Source organism: Panthera leo, chromosome D4 (assembly GCF_018350215.1).
Source record: "Panthera leo isolate Ple1 chromosome D4, P.leo_Ple1_pat1.1, whole genome shotgun sequence".
Lineage (NCBI taxonomy): Eukaryota > Metazoa > Chordata > Mammalia > Carnivora > Felidae > Panthera > Panthera leo.
The window spans coordinates 40,496,597-40,514,354 of NC_056691.1; the positions used below are offsets into that span (position 1 = coordinate 40,496,597).

General features: G+C 36.5%; 2 protein-coding genes across 6 annotated transcripts in view; one reads left to right on the plus strand and one right to left on the minus strand.

Annotated features, from left to right (window-relative positions):
• Positions 1 to 17,758, plus strand: part of SNAPC3 (small nuclear RNA activating complex polypeptide 3) — a 69,697-nt gene that overhangs the window by 50,788 nt on the left and 1,151 nt on the right. The gene's annotated exons all lie outside the window — the stretch shown is intronic.
• Positions 1 to 17,758, minus strand: part of PSIP1 (PC4 and SFRS1 interacting protein 1) — a 39,967-nt gene that overhangs the window by 2,932 nt on the left and 19,277 nt on the right. The window contains exons 7-14 of one of the 5 annotated variants that reach the window (XM_042914309.1): positions 12,008 to 12,104; positions 11,015 to 11,090; positions 6,020 to 6,248; positions 5,063 to 5,181; positions 2,346 to 2,401; positions 1,663 to 1,733; positions 1,353 to 1,454; positions 1,022 to 1,235 (exon numbers count right to left, since the gene is read on the minus strand). In XM_042914309.1, coding sequence (XP_042770243.1) covers positions 1,022 to 1,235; positions 1,353 to 1,454; positions 1,663 to 1,733; positions 2,346 to 2,401; positions 5,063 to 5,181; positions 6,020 to 6,248; positions 11,015 to 11,090; positions 12,008 to 12,104 — 964 coding nt within the window. The other 4 variants (XR_006196188.1, XM_042914310.1, XM_042914311.1 and 1 more) reach the window with 4 other exon arrangements.

Genomic DNA, 17,758 nt, shown 5'->3' on the forward strand with positions numbered 1-17,758 from the left:
TGCTTAACTGACTGAGCCACCCACGCACCCCAGAAAGAGCATTTTTCATCTGACTATTCTATTTCTTATAAAAATGTGAATCACAGTAAAAATTTTGTATTTCTCATTGGTATTTTATTTAAAATTTTTTTTTTAGTGTTTATTTTTGAAGGAGACAGACAGTACGTGGGCTGGGAGGGGCAGAGAGGGAGGGAGACACAGAATCCAAAACAGGCACCAGGCTCTGAGCTGTCAGCACAGAGCCCGACGCGGGGCTCGAACCCACGAACTGTGAGATCCTGACCTGAGGGAAGTCCGTCGCCCAACCAACTGTGCCAACCAGGCGCCCCTCTCATTGGTATTTTAGAACAAAAAGTGTCAAATGTACTATTTACTAATGGACACGATTTTATGTCCTATTACTAATTAAATGATGAGGGCACTTTCTAACAAATCTCTAAGGAGACCTGAATCATCATTCCCTAATAAATGAGTAAAAAAAATCCAACTCCCTTTGAATATTTTTTCTACATTAAGCAGCTCCTAAGACATTTAATAACGTGGAATTGGGGGAAATGATAATAATACTGTGGTTCTAGGAGTCTGTCACAGAGGTACCCTAAAATATCTGTGGTGGAAATTGCATATCTGGAATTGGCTCCTAAATTATCTTCAGGGAGGTCACAGAGAAGCCTGATGAGAGTAAAACAGCATTAATCGCAGAAGCTAGGTGATGGGGACCTGGAACTTCCTTTCTTGTCTACTGTGGGATCAGAAATTTTTCCTAATTGAAGTGAAAAGAGAATAGTAACTGCTCATAGTATTATTACTAAACACTAGTATTTACTACTACATTAAGCTTGATGAAAATGATTTAAACTGAATAAAAAGAAAAACGCAAGTGTTTAACCTTAGCTTCTCTTTTTCTAAGTGCTTTATGAGACCTCTTCATCATTCAATGCAGAGAAGATATTAATGAAATTACATATCAAAGCCATTTTTAAAAAGCAGTCCCAGCAGCAAACAACTTATTATCACATACCTGTTTGTTCCTTTTCTAGCTTTTTGTTTGGCCCTTTCTTCCCTTGATCTTTGGTTTTATTTGCTTCCTCATGCTGTCTTTGTTCGGCAAGAGATTTATTCAGCACTTGTGTGATCACAGAATCTCCTTCACCAACCAAAAACATATTCTTAAACTTGTTATACAACATTGTGGACTTTTCCATGATAATCTGACTAACTTTGAATCGCCGTATCTGAGAAAACAAAATGTACACTCACAATTGTTTTCTTCACTGATTTTTAAAACCTTATTTCTTAACCAAGTGGTAATGAGAAAATTTTTAAAATCTGCACGATTCACGATCACTCACTTTTTTCAGCGTGGTGATCATCTCTGTGTGTTTCTGAGCTTGTTGCATCGTGACCTGAAGTGACGCAAGTTCATCCAAGGCCTCAATACATCTGTTCACATCCTTCATGACAAAACAGTAACGTCATAACTGTTAATTACCACAGCCTGGATAATCTATTCCTAAAGATTACTTTAAAAATCTCAAACAAGGCAATACAAAATAACCATAACAGTCCCACTTCTTAAATTATCCATACTTATAACATCATGAGAGAACATGAAGCTCTAAAGGCAGTACTATATTTTTAAGTGAGGTATGAAACACTTACAAGATTATCAATTTTGAGTGAATTTTTAATTTCAGCATGTATCCTCTGAAGTCGAGAATCCATTGATGTTTCTATAAATTGAAATGTGAAACACAGTGAATAGTTTTTCCAAAACCCGTATTTCTGTATAAATCTACTAAGCAAAGCACAGTGACAAGACCTGGTGAATGTTTAAAAACGTTCTTAGTAATCTGCCCAGATCACTAAGAAGTTATTTGGCACATTTTAGTATTTAGGAAAGCAGCGTTCATCGTTTAAAGAAAAAATCACCTTCTAGCTGCATAGGTGTCTAAAATAAGCTGTCTGCATCCAGTAATTAACCCCTTTATGCCAATCCTTAGACAGCTGTTTCACCTTACACATTTAACCAAATAGAGAAACTATCTGAAACAATGAGATCTGTCAAAAATGGGAAAACATCTAACTTTTGGCAATGTTACAAAAACATGATCATCAAATAATGAGCAATAAAACCGCAAGCATGACTCCTTATTAGCAAGTTCACCTGATTATACTTAAAATATACAAGGACTATAGAATCTGTTAGGGATCTGAAAAAGCACAATTATAGGGGATTTGAGAACTCTTACGAAATGATTTAAAAACCTACACATGAAAAATTAAATATATAACTTCCTTTCTATGTATAATTTTTATACATCTTAGGAAGGGAAATAACTAACCTCGCTTCTTCTCCACTTTCTTAACTTCTGGCTTCTTTCCTTCATCTTTATTCTGCCTATCAAATGTTAACACAAATATTTCAAAACGTTGGAACTTTGTGACTGATTACCAAATGCCCACAATCCCTTATGTAAAAGCTAAAAAATTTTTAAGCTAGAAAATAGCCTAGATCACAAGGAATTGACTTGTAATGCATACAACTTTAGAATGCCACAGCATTAACTATAAACAAAAAACACATGTAAAAATGAACATGCTAAAATCTAGTGTTTCAGTGGCATCACAAATAATTTTAATGCTAGTCATGGTGAAACTTTTTTCCAATAGTAAATAGTGTGTTGCTTAAAGACCCAATTTCAGGGTCAGTGGACAAACATACCATAGTGGGAAAAGAATGCTTATAAACATTTCATGAATTCTACATAATTATTTTTAAAAGTAGTATGTCAAAACAGACTAACTTTTCCCACATCTCCAAGAGGGCAGACAGTTGAAGGAGTTGTTAACAGACTGTTCAAAGACAATAGTATTAGAACGGGGGTTTGGCCAATACATCAAACTTAAATGACATTCACTGACATTTACATACCATTATACAAAAGAAAAAGTACCATTTTACTGTAAATAACCCTTTAAAACAATTCCTAATTTCTAGTGTCTTGGCTTTGAGTTCGGGCCCTATTGTAAACCAATTGAAATAGACAAGAACAAAACAATATCTAAAAATCAGGTTTTTTTAAAAAAGACTTTATTTTAAAATTTTGGTTACAGTTTCATTTTTGTTTTCTTAACAAGTCTACTGTTTAATCTCTCAGGATTAAAAAAACAATTATTAAGATTCTAAAGAATTAAACAACAAAGGAATGTCAAGGGAAGGGCACAACTGCCCCCATTCTCTGGGGTATAAGAGCTATTCCAGTTTAACACCTAGCTTCAAAACAAAATGAATTTTTATATTTTCTAAGTGAAATAATGTACAACCACCATCTTCTAACTTTCAAACACAAAGCTTCACCTTAAGCTTGGAAAAAAAAGAACAAAACAAAACAAAAAAAAAAAAACTTAACAGGAATGATGGCCGACCTTAGTATGTAGTGTGTACCTTACAGGATTTTTTTTTTTTTTTTTTTAACAATCATAACACAGTAATGCCATTAATGAAGTCCTCAATTTAGAATCTGCAACATTCTTCCATCAAGGGGGGGGAGGGGGGAATTCAGTCCAATGAGTCTGTCTCGAGATCTTCATCTCTTGTTTGCTCCACTTGTATTCTCTTTTCAGTAACTGGATTAATGCTTTGAGCCCAAAATGAGATATATTTTTTATTACTGTAGATTACATGTTGTTTGGCTGGGAATACAATACAATAAACTTTATTTTGCATAATGCATTTCACACAAGCTGCATCTGAAATGCTTTACAGAGCAAAACTGTCCAAGTACAAAGTTTTGTAATAACAGGAGAAGGAAAGAAAACACAAATATTAGAATTTGAGAAAGTTACATTCGGAGGACATTCAAAAAGAAACTGAAACACATAAAGATAACTTTGAGATACTGAAGAAGGGCCGGGCTAGATTTACTAAGCAACGACTAATTTTCTATCTTAGTTTGGGGAGCACAATAAAGTCAAAAGTAACAAACAGTCCAACAACTCTTCAGTGAAAGGATAGAAAAGGATAGGCAATAAAAAGTAACTTTAACATATTTACAGAAACGTTCAAGTCTAACAGACTAGAGGGAGTAACATTTCTGAGCTTTAGATCTTTGATGTCACTCCACTCAAGCAGCTGAAACTGCTTATGTATTATCCTCCAAACAACTAAGAAAGCAGATAGTCAAACGCTATACTTGTGAAGAGACTTTGGCTCACAACTCTATCTTATAAAGAGAAAGTACAAATTAATTAAAGAATTCATTACTTATCGTTAAATGTATCTTAGTGACCTACAGCATGTTTTTAAAATCACTTCCATTAACAAGAAACCAAGTTTAGTCCGAATAATGCAAGACGCTTCGTAACAAAATGCTTTTCAAAGAAAACTCAGAAGTGACAGTCTAAAGATAACTAGGAAAACAAATGTAATAAGCACATGGAGTGTAATCATCACCAGTGCTATTTTCCTCCTAATAAAATTATGTTATAGAATAAAATTAAAGGGGAAAGAAATTCCCCACGGTAAGTGCGTATTGTCTCCAAGTATCAAAACTTAAGTCAGCTTGGAGCTTTTGTATCGCACACATCCAACTCAAACCCTGTCAGCCTCTAGATTTACTTTTACTGGCTTCTCGGGTTTCCAACTGTGCTCCTCTTATTGTTGCGGTTCTTTTGGGAAGAGGTCTGCTGGTGGCATGACAAGGATGTTTCCTTCTTCCTCCACCAACATATTATCACCACTTTCTGTATTTAATACTAAACAAGTAAACAGTAGAGGATGAGGACATTTTCAGCAAAGCCACTAATAGTTAAATCCTATCTGCACTTTCAGTTTAAATTAAAAATATTCACAAGTGATTACCTCTGAATTTCCTCCTCTTACTCAGCAAAGAATGAAGCCTGAAACATGATTATCATCATATATTGAAGACTGTTTTCTAACACAGGGGAGAAGTCACTTCTCTTAAAGGCTTCATCAAGGTCTGAAAAATGAGATTCTATCGTTTAAAAATTTCATGCTAATTTAAAAAATCAAAATTTAGAATAAAAAAATACTTACTGCTCCGTTTCCATCTGTTCCTCTTGCTTGCGTTTTCTATCTGCTGCTTCTTTCTCATGTTGGCCTTTCAACATATTCCTTCTATGAGCAGTCTGAAAGTTTCTTCCACCTTTTCTCTTCTGTTTTGAGGATTAGGATGAATTTAGTTAACTACCAAGTCAGTGACTATGATTACAATCTTGGGAGGAAAAAAAGCAACTGGTTTTCTTAAGGGACAAATACTTACATGACTGATTTTTAAAAATCTCAGAATTATACATGTTGCTGTCTAAACTGAACTTTCCCTTGCTGATTCGGGGAATTAAAATCTATTTCCTGCACTGCTGTAATATACTAAGTGATGGCCTTTGGCTCAAAGTATGTCAGGCTGTTGGCCTCCACACTGTGGTTCTGATTTCAGTACTGTTTACTGACAGGTACATTGCTTGCTTGGCTTCTCAAGTATTTGGAAATCAGGAAAAAAAAAAGAAAAAGAAAAAAAAGATTCACACAAACCAGGTCTGTAGATCTCCAAGGCTACATACAGTACTTATTCCTAAACAACTGTGGCATTCAAATACCACTGATAAAACATACACTAAAGAGGCCTGAAGAGTAGTTAAGAATTTCACTGTAGGAAATAATAAAAATCTACGTATAAATGCATCTCTTTTAGGTCTTCTCTCGTCACAGCTCATCTGGTTAATTTCTACTTTTCTACCTTTTCTAGATAGGTGGGTTACTGGAGTAAACATTTGATTTCCGTATCATAATTGTGAAAGGTGAGATAAACTTAGAATTATAATAAAGTTTCAAGTATGGTTTTTAACACAGCTAATTCAAGTTTACTCAGAAAGGCAGAGAAATTCAGTTTTACTTTTAATCACATTCATACTTTCACAGATACTGAAAGCTTACGAGAGAAAAAGAACTACACAGGAAACCAAAAATAGAATTAAGTATTTTACTTGATAGTACCTTTTCACTTTCTTGATCATCCCCTTCCTCTTCAGAATCAGAGGTTGATGTAACCCCTGTTTTAGCTGAATTTTTTCTTTTGGATTCAACTTCTTTCTTCCCCTCTTTTTTGTCTGGCTCTTTTCTTGGCTTATCTTCTTCTTTCTGGCCCTCTTCATCCTTTTTAAGCTGCTTTTTAGGTTGTTTTTCTTCTTGCCCCTTTTTCTTACTTTTGTCTTCTTCAGTTACCCTATTTTTGAAAATACAGCAATGGAAAATGAATTTTTAGGTATCATTATTGTCTTTTAGCCATACTCTCCCAATCAAAGAAGTATTTTGGCTAAAAATGAGCAATAATTTACTTAGACAAATTTAACATATCTTCCAGTAAAATACAAGTATCTTTACCATCCAGTAATAGAAAGAAAAGAACATCCTTTTCATATAAATTAGAAGACACAAAAATCATAGTGGCATTAAGGTAATAAAGTGATTTTCCCTTTGTTTTCCCAGTTTTTTGTCATGTTACTCATTCACTGAAAAAAAGAATACGGAGTATGACCTTCTGTGCCAAGATACTATTCTTCACTGTGGGGCCACAGCAGTATATTAGATGGGTGAAAGAGCCAGATCTTCTATTCTACATCATTATAAGAATAACAGATTTTAAAAAGAGTAGACTGGGAAAAATACAATTGTAGAAGTGAACTGGTTATGATCAAATATGGCCATTTTAGAATTCAAAGAAGTACTCTGCAAGGTAAAAGGCTCCCAAATTACGCACATAATGGTAAAATACATGGCCATTAAGCATAATGTCTAACGGTGCTAAATTCACTAGCAATAAGCATTCCCATCACCAGTGGATTTACAGACCTCATGAAAACTAAGTCAAAACTACCAAAACTGTTCAGTAAGCGTAACGTTATCATTGGATGACATCTATGCTAATTAATACAGCAGAAATAAATATGAGTATTTAGTATTTATGATACAATGTTAGGCTCTAGCAGAATCAAAGGATGCCAGTGCAGGGGCCCTTGGGTGGCTCAGTTGGTTGAGCATCTGACTTCAGCTCAGGTCATGATTTCCCGGTTTGAGTTTGAGCCCCGTGTTGGGCTCTGCACTTACAGCATGGAGCCTGGAGCCCACTTCGAGTTGTGTGTCTCCCTCTCTCTCTCTGCCCCTCCCCTGTTCATGGTCTCTTTTTCTCAAAAATAGATAACATTAAAAAAAAAAAAAAAATGATGCCAGTGCTAACCACATAATTACTTCTATGGTGTATACATTCAATGAAAGCAACCCCATAAAAAACTACAACTTGAAGTTTCAACAGCTGTTTAAAAAATCTTTTTGGGGGGGCACCTGGGTGGCTCAATTGATTAAGTGTCCGACTCTTGATTTGGGCTCAGGTCATGATCTCTCAGTTTGTGAGATCAAGCCCCACGTCGGACTCTGTGCTATCAGCACAGAGCCTGCAAGAGATTCTCTCCCTCCCCTTCTCTCTGCCCTTTCCCTGCCCATGCTCGCTTGCTCTCAAAATAAACTTTTAAAAATAATAAAATTAAGATTGATCTTTTTTACTGTTCTAGGAATTTCAGTGAGATTTTCAAAAATTACACAATTATATCAATGGGTCTGAGAGGTGGAAGAGACTTCAGATCATATAATTGGTCCAATATCTCAGTTCCAAATCCACTGACCACCTATCAGACACTGCTTCCTTGAACTCTTAGGAGATTATTAAACTGGAAGAGAAAAAATTCACTTTTTAACCTCTTTAGAAATTTGTCTTATTAACAACCATTATTGGCTATGCTTATTTTCAAATGTCATATGGGTTTCCTCATCAATTTCTCACCGATGGAAGAAAAGGCATGCAAGTAAAATCATTTAAAATTTTAAGTTTTATATAAACTTTATATCTTAAGAGTGATACATACAGTGGAATACCATTTTTTTTTAAACAGATTAAGAAGTGTACAATAAGGTCATAAGAGATGGGATTATTATTTCAAGGGTTTTTGAACAGTATCAAAGCAGATTGCCACAAAATTAACCATCAGAGCTGGCTATAAACAAGTATTTTCCGAATGGTCCTCCATACCGCCTTTCACGAAAAACACTTCTCCACAGTAACAATTTCCCTTTTTACTAGGTCAAGGCACAGTAGGAAACTATTTGTAAATAGTTAAAAAAACATGTTAACGTAAGCAAAAACTACTGCAAATACAACCCCAATTATCTCAGTCGCTTATAACAAATATTTCTTACTTTACGTGAGAATTGTAAGATGGTTTCAGCTCTTCTGGGTTCTATACCACTGTCATTTCAGGACTCACGGCAAAAAAGCTATGACTAACACATACATTCTGTTCTCACGATGGGAGAGCAAAAGTATAAGAAAAGCTTACATAGTTAACTCTGCACTCCACACTGAGTTTATGCTCAGATACACAGCTGAGAATAGCTATAACCGATACCCAGCCTACATATAATGTGAAGTGTCATTAAGTTACCACTATGTGAGGCTGTCCATAAACTGCCTTTGCAAAAAGCTCATGGATACAGAAATTTATGTAACACAATGTGACACTGACTCTGGGGCTGAGAAATTGAAAATCCTAATATATTATTATACAATAGGTAAAACTGTCATTTGTGATAACGTGAAAGAAAATTCAGTGAATGTGTGGCTTTGAGTGACAAGTTTTCAAGACAGAATGCTAGCATCTTAAGTTGGTTGTTACCAGGATAGATTTGATAGGGTACTTCAAGAAAGGAGTTTAAAAAAGGTAATAAAATGACAAAAGGAAAACCTAAAAATTCCACGGATTTCTGTGTTTAAAGTCACCTCCATCTTGTAAAAATTTCAAATTCAGAAAAAGACTAGGGTCAAAGATCCAATCAAGGTATGAGCTGCCAGCCTCTCCTTAAGTATTCAAATTGGGCTACCGTGGTCCTTCAGATGAACAAATAGTTTCTAGGAAAGAGACCAAGGGGTTCTCAGGAAAATCTGTAAACTCAAAGTGAGTGTAAATTAAGTATAATAAGATAAGCATGTAGGGGCAGGGGGGCAGTGGGAATACAATTTTTTAAGCAAGCCTGAGAAAAACCTATAAAAAGATCACTGGGCAGGGCACCTGCATGGCTCAGTTGATTAAGTGGCCAACTTTGGCTCAGGTCATGATCTCACAGTTCGCGAGTTCAAGCCCTGCATTGGGCTCTCTGGTATCAGAGAGGAGCCCACCTCAGATCCTCTGTCCCCTTCGCTCTCCCTAAAATAAATAAATAAACTTAAATAAAAGACCACTAGGCATGAAGCTGGCTAAAATAAAACACACACACTCACAATAAAGTATTATTAGCAAATGTAATACAGCCTGCATCAAGAGAAATTAATGGAGATCTAAAAAGGAACCTTGGGTCCCCCCAACTCCCTACAGCCTGAAAGCAGACAGAATCCTACCCAGCTGATGAAGGTAATATTTTCCAATGACCTTTTCAGACACATCTAAGGACGATACTGAAAAAGTAAACTGTCACAGGATTAGCTAAAAGCCACGGAGAGATATGGTCTGGCAAGAGACTCTCAGGGAAAACTGGGGCCTAATCAAGGGAACCTTCCTTATACCTAAAATGAGGAGATCTCACACTATTTTCCCAGAATTCTAGATTTCCTAGGGAACAATGACTACTCTATGCCTCTTAATCTTCTCCTTTCCAAACAGGAGTATTTATTTATTATGGTTCCCTATCCCAGATCTAGGTGTGTGATAAAAGGGAGAGGGGAGCAGATACCTTGTGTTTTCAGTTCCTGAGTCTCCAGATCAAGACCTTGGATCAATTATGAAATCCTAGACTTTATACCTAATGCCACGATTAGATTAGGAAGGGAATGAATAAGATTTGGCATGTTTAAAAAGAAAAACTCATCTGCATGTACCTAATTTTTCACTACAGCAGTTAAAACCACATTGTAATATTGTGCCAGTATTTTTGAGGATAGTTTAATAGCTAGCTTGGCAGTAAAACTCTTTAAACACATTTTAGTCAAAAAGTACAAACTTCCATGTTCTGTAACTAAAATGTCCTATAAAAGTGTTTCATATAAAACACTGTAAAAGCCCCTCTTAAATGACCAACACGCTTAAGCCTTCTCTATAAAATCTTTAAACATAAGAGCTAAAAAAGACTTTTGCCCTTTGTCTAAATATATACTCTCTCTCGTGAAGTTTCCACCCAGAAAAGTCATAACAATACCCATATGCAGAAAAGAAAGGTGGCAAGAAAAAAATTTTTTTTGTTGATAATTAAGTAGTTAGCATATCAAAATACTTTAAATTCACATTACAAAAGTAATTTTAGTAGGGTTTTTCTTTTCTTTTTTTTTTTTTTTTTTTAAGTAATCTCTATACCCAACGTGGAGCTTGAACTCATGACCTGGAGATCAAGGGTCACATGCTCTACTGACTGAGCCAGCCAGGAGCCCCTTAGTAATATTTTTAAAAGTTATTCTAAAGGAACTAGAAAAGATTTGTGGAAATTGCTCCAAAAATACTTTGTCTAAAAATTCCTTGGGGCACCTGGGTGGCTCAGTTGGTTAAGCATCCAGCTCTTGGTCTCAGCTCAGGTCGTGATCTCACGGTTCGTGAGTTCAAGCCCTACATTCGGCTCTATGCTGACAATGCACAGTCTGCTTGAAATTCTTTCTGTGCCCCCCCACCCCCCGGGTGTCTCTCTTTCAAAATAAACTTTAAAAAATAGTTTGCTTAAAAAAACTATATTGCCTAACTTCTCTTTTATAGATTTTACCCTGTATTATCTAAGTATCTTTATAACCTTGATATACCAAGAAAATGTCTTTAATGAAAGGATAATCACATCAGATTTTTCTGGATTCCCCATCAATTTTTACTTTTTACACAATGAAAAACTTTTCAATAGTTTTTTTCCCATAATTTTTAGAATTACTAAAAAGTAACAGCAAATATCCTACATTAAAAATAAACTCACATGTCACTCTCTGAAGGGCAGGGCTGTTTTACCATTTTGGGTCTGCCTCTTGGTTTCGGAATCTTGACTTCTGTAGCTAACATTCACAAGGAAAAACAAAGTCAGTAACTACCCACTTTTCCTTTTAAGATGCAATTCTCACATATAAAGATTACAAATGGTATGTACTGTAAGAATATTGGTTAGTGGTTTATTACAGATACTATCTTATTTATTAAGTTTTAAAGAAAATATCCCCCAATGATTCAAATGAGCAACAACAGAATATTTAAAAGGGGTCAATCAACAGAGTAATTTTCAATCTGTCCTTAGTATGTCTGAGAGGACTTCAAAGAACATCCTTCATTGTTTTAACAGGAATATCACAAAATTCAACTTTATAACAATACCACTTATAGTCAATCTCCATATACATATTACAATACTGTATATATATGGTACATTTACATCTCTGAAAATCTGTATAATTCACTGAATTTTCTAACACCACTAATTTGATCCATTAAAATATTAAATTCCAAAATAAAAATTATGGAAACAAATCTCAGGATTTTTCTGGGTATTATGGATTTTCCCTTTTCAAAGAATCCTATTATGGAGTAGAAAAAAATGGGCTCTATTTTGTTAATTTTCTTTGTTTTACTTTGCCTTACTATTAGAGACATATCCTTCCAAACTACAGTGAAGCTTATGCTTTCTACGGTGAGAGGTAAAATAGATCCATCATTCATGGAATTTCATCTCACCACAGCCTCATTTGCAGCTATTAGGAGACATTTAGGTAAAACAGAAAATGAAAACAGTCCCAAGCAATTATTTTAAATCTAAATACTTTATCATAAAGCAGAAACCATGTTTATCTCCCTTGAAATGTATATATTATCCATAACCAATTACCTATCCACCTATTCGAAGGTATCTGAGGTACAACGCTGTAATGGTTTGAAATATTAATCAATCACAAGCCAGAGATTTAAACATTAATAATCCTACCTGCAGGTCGCCCTCTTTTAGGACTCACTTTCAGATTAACAGATGCTGCTGCTGTTGTCACTACTCCTGCCTCCTCAGTTTCTACTTGTTTTTCTGCCTGAATCACAAAGATTTAATTAACTTACTTAGCAAACAGTAGGCATTTCAAATTTAATTCAACAGCAAAGATATCCCACTTTATGATACAAAGTTTACATATAACTGTAACTTGTACATGATTGTTATTTTTCAGTAGTGAACTCATCAGAGCAACATCCCCAAACACCACAACTAGCAGACTCTAGTGAACAATTCTAAGAAACAAAAAACATCAGGGGCACTTGGGTGGCTCAGTTAGTTAAGCATCTGACTTCAGCTCAGGTCATGATCTCGCGGTTCGTGAGTTCAAGCCCTGCACTGGGCTCTGTGCTGACAGCTCAGAGCCTAGAGCCTGCTTCTGATTCTGTGTCTCCCTCTCTCTGCCCCTCCCCCGCTCACGCTGTCTCTCTCTCAAAAATAAACATTAACAAAACAAAAACAAAAAACATCACTTTTTAGATGTTCTCAGGCTAAAAAACACCAATTTGTAAAAATACAGCTAACACTCGATGCAAAATGATGACCCAAGTATAATACGCTTAACCCACACATGCTTATAAATGTACTTTCACCGAGTATCTTAAAATCCTAACACTTTACATTGTGTACTTATGAGGGAACTTAAGTTAATATTCTAATATTAGTAAAGGGAAGAAATTAAGTTGCTGATATTTCTTATTCTTTAACTTTGTTAATATATACGTGTTTTACTTTTGAATTAAGACTGAGATCTGCTGTGTTTCTCTAGGAGTTACTATTTTCTGTAAAGAGTGATTTACTACAGTAATCAATTGCAGTGCCCCTTTGCAAACTATGATGCCTGAAGAGACAAGAGCCCAAAATGAGTCAGTTTAATGGAGTCAAGCAGTAGAGTAGAACAAAGGTTAAAACCACCAATTAGAAAGGAAATGCAAACAACTGATCATTATGGAAATGGGAGGAAAGAGACAGTGAAGAAAACAAAGACAAGGATGGGAGGGGCCCTTAGGAGCTGCTTCCCCATGACCCATTATTTAAAATTCAGCATTAACTAAATTAACAAAAAGGCAATAAAGCATGAAAAGACATGCACAATCCAATCTTACTGACAAAACAACTTAAAAATCTTTTAATCAACAATCTGATTCACAAACATTTAAGAGATAATGCCCAGTATTGGTAAGGAAATGAAGAATCATAAACTGATTACTAATGATCAATAAACAGGCAACACTTTCTGAAAGAGTATCTTTATATCAGCAATAAACAGGCAAATTTCTGATTTATCAATCCTACTTTTTAAGTTTTAGTTATCTATGTAATCTCTATACCCCAGGTGGTGCTTAAATTTACAACCCCTAGATATGAAGAGTCAGGCTCTTCTGACTGAGCCAGCCAGGCACCCCAGTAATCCCACTCCTAAGAATCTTTTTTATTTTAAACATTATTTTTGTTTTTATACTGGGAAAACAACAATGCATATTTAGAGCATTATCAAAAGTCAATTAACTCAGCTACATTCACCCCTGAACTGTTCTCAAGGAACATTACAAAAATTGCTCCCTTAAACATTAGCTAAGGTTGTATTTCTAGAATTTTAATAATTTACATACCCCCCCCCCCCATCTTGATTCAATAGCTCCCCTGGTGGGGAACCAGGCACCTGTTTTTTCTTTGTTTACCATTACCAAGCTCCCTACGTACCTAAGGTTGAGAACCCAAGACTGTATGACAACTCTTCCTAGTGAGGTGTTAAGAGGGCAAAATCTTCTAAAATTCAGTTCAAACTGACGAGCTTTTCAGTGCAAAAAACAAAAACAAAAAACACACACCTCTCTTTATTTACACTTTCTATTTTTGAAAATAAATCAAGACGTCATACAAGAATTAAAGGTAGAATGGATCTTTTGGAGAAGATACCAATAAGAGGTAACAAATTCATAAATAATTAGTATCATAAATAAAAAGATATTAACACTAATACTGAATAAAAAAACCACCCCTATCATGAAGATGTATTCTTCACTGTTAGAAAAATTAGGCAACTCAAAACCTTTCCTTATGAAAATAAAATCAACTGTTTAGCTCAAAAAAAAAAAAAAGACTAAGTTATTTCAAATATACAAATATCCAAATCTTAAATGTAAATACACTGCAAATTTCTTCTATATTTTACTTGATTCAGAGACCTCTAACCCTTTGACACCTGCACTCATTTATCACCCCACTCTGTAGCTACTCCCTTCATCATCTTACCTAAACTTACCTAAAGCACCCCCTCCCACAAAACACCCCATGAGATTATACTATTCATATGCATCCTCAAGTCCTCTGCATTCTTGTTTTACTGCACCTGTCCCACAAATCTCCAGCAAAGAATTACTGTAAAACTCTACCTTTTCTGCTCTATTATTCCCTGATGCTGAGATCTGCTGGGGGAAAAAAAAAAAAAAAAACCCTACACAAACATGCATTCATTTAATGCTCTCGGTTGGAAATCTCCAAGCCATCCATTAATACCTTTACCCTGTTGTGTATGCCCTCTTCTCCCCTCACCAGCATGAACTTTCTATCCTTCCTTCCTGCCTTATACATGTAGTCCTCCCTTGAACTGGGCAGTGTAGAAGAGATTGAGGCCAGGGGGAAGGAATTCCCTCAATTCCCTAGTCTCCCTAGAATTTTTTTTTAATTTATTTTTGAGAGCGAGTAGGGGAAGCATAGAGAGAGGTTGAGAGTGAGTGAGTGAGTGAGTGAGAGAGTGTGAGAGAGAGTGAGAGAGAGTGAGAGAGAGTGAGAGAGTGAGAGAGAGTGAGAGAGAGTGAGAGAGAGTGAGAGAGTGAGGCAGGCCAAGCAGGCCTTACGCTGTCACAGCACACAGCACAACTTGGGGCTCAAATTCATAAACCAGGAGATCATGAACTGAGCTGGAATCAACAGTGAGATGCTTAACCGCCTAGGCCACCCAGGCGCCCCTGCCTAGAATTTTTAAATAACCTTTTCCATATTTCCCTTTAATGTTAAAAAGGATGCGATGTCCATCTCCTTCTCCCTGTTATGTTTCTTCCTTCAAATGTACCCCTCCCTTCTCTCATCCAACATCTCTTTACTACAACAATTCATACTTGTTCCATACCTTTAACCTTTCCTAGCTTTGCAAACAACTTGTTAAATCTTTCACCATATCTTTTCACTTTAACCATGCAAATCCCTAATGCTGCATTCTACTTCCCTTCAAAAATTTCAAAAACAGCGTAACTCTACCATTAAATATTTTATTCTCCAACCTCCTTCATCTGCCCTTACCATTTGACTTTAAGTATCCTGGGGCAGGGGTGCCTGGCTGACTCAGCGGGTTAAGCCTATGACTTTGGCTCATGTCCTGACCTCACCATTAGTGAGTTCGAACCCCACGTCAGGCTGTGTGCTGACAGCTCAAAGCCTGGAGCCTTTGGTTTCTGTGTCTCCCCCCATCCCCCTCCTCTCTGCCCCTTTCCACTTGTGCTCTCTCAAAAATAAGCAAACTTAAAAAAAAAAAGTATCCTGGGGAAGCCCAACTGTCAAACATCTTCCAGTATCCTCTCCATTACCAGGACATAACTGACCACTCCCCTTTTTAAAAAAATTCTCTCCTCCCAGGGCACCGGGGTGGCTCAGTCAGTTAAGCCTCTGACTTCGGCTCAGGTCATGATTTCAAGGCTCAGCATGTGAGTTCAAGTCCCACATCCGGCTTTGTGCTGAAAGCTCAGAGCTTCAGATTCTGTCTCTTTCTGCCCTTCCCCCGCCCCCCTACCTCGCACACCCATGCCCACCCCCCACACCCTCTCTCTCTCACAAATATAAACATTAAAACATTAAAAAAAAATTCCTCCCTTGTTTAGCTTGACATCCTCCTTTTTTTGATAGTTCATTCTCAGCCTTTTTTTTTTTTAATTTTTTTAAATGTTTGTTTTTTGAGAGACAGTGCAAGCAGGGAAGTGCACAGATAAAGAGGAAGACACCGAATCCAAAGCAGGCTCCAGGCTCTGAGCTGTCAGCACAGAGCCTGATGCAGGGCTCGAACCCATGAACCTTGAGATCATAGTTGAGTTGAGGTCAGACGCTTAACCAACTGAGCCACCCAGGCACCCCTCTCAGCCTTAACTTTACAAAGCAACTTCTCATCTCCATTATGTTCCCTCAGGGTTCTGGTTTCTGCATTCTTCCTAGTAAACTTTCTCCCGTGACTACCTCATCTATTTCCTGTCTTTCTATCAGTCACTACATCTTTAACTTTTACCTTTTCCCCTTTTGATATCAAAACAATGTATCTTCAGTCCAATTCCCCTAGATGTTTCATTTCCTCCTCCCCACGCCTCTGCTCCCAAAACCAAGCCAACCCTGGAGTCATCCTAGATTCCTCCTTCCCACTCACTTCCAATCAACCATCAACTTTACCTCCTGAAGTGCTCTTAAATCCCGTTTCTCATTCCACACTACCAAACAACCGGCTAGAAGGTCCCTCTTCCTTCCAATCTCATGCTAACTCCTTAGAAAAGCCTTTCATGACTTAGTTATTACTATCGTAACACCCCATTTTAACTCTTACTTTATGTATCTATTGTGTCTCAACAAAAATGTAAGTTCAATGAAAACAGAGACCTTATCTCCTTTATTCAATACTACTCCATTCTCTGCCTACACCTGTGAGGTCAGTACTAAAATTCTGAATGAATTAATCCGTGAATTTGTCTCACCATCCCAATCCAGTCTCCATCATTCACACTGCTTTAAAAGAGGATGCATGTGAAATATTGTTCCCCTCCTCCGGCCTCCATCTGCCTGACAAGACTCAGCCTATGTTTAAAATCTTGTTAAAGTTATCATAGCCCCTTCCACAGGAAATAAAAAGCCACAATTATTTGTTTTCATATTTTACTTCCTCACAAGATACCGAAGCCTTAGTTTTCCTTGAATCTTTGGCATATGATAGTCTGAGACTAAATAGGTTAGAAAAAGGTGAAGAACAAAACTTCATATAGGGAAGAAGAAACTTATTTTTTATTATTTTTTTTAAATGTTGATTTTTGAAAGAGAGACAGAGCTTGAGCGGTGGAGGGGCAGAGAGAGAGAGAGAGAGAGAGACACAGAATCAGAAGCTGGCTCCAGGCTCTGAGCTGTCAGTACAGATCCCAACGTGGGACTCGGACTCACAAACTGCGAGATCATGACCTGAGCTGAAGTAGGACGCCCAACCTACTGAGCCACCCAGGCGTCCCACTTACTACATTAATTAAAAGCACACTGTACCTCCCACTCAAGTGTCACACAGTCTCATTTTATGCAACAATGTTGCTAATATTAGAATGAACAATACACAGATATTACTGTGTATCAGGATTTATTATGGATATGTAACATGTTAATTCACTTAATCCTCTCAAAAACCTCGAATATACATTATTATCTATTTTACAAAGAGTTGAAGTGTCATTAAAAGCAATGAAAACAGATGCATTTTGTTTCCTTTACTATTCATCTTAAGGGTGCTGTCACTAAAAAGAAACAGCTAGTTTTCGTAACTGAACAGTATAACCTACCCTTTAATAAAATGAAGGATTTGGAGAAAAGGGCCAACTCTAAACTTAAAAAAAGTAAGGTTTCATTATCTCTACCTTCCTTATTCAACTAAAATAAAAATTATTTTAAGATCCCTGT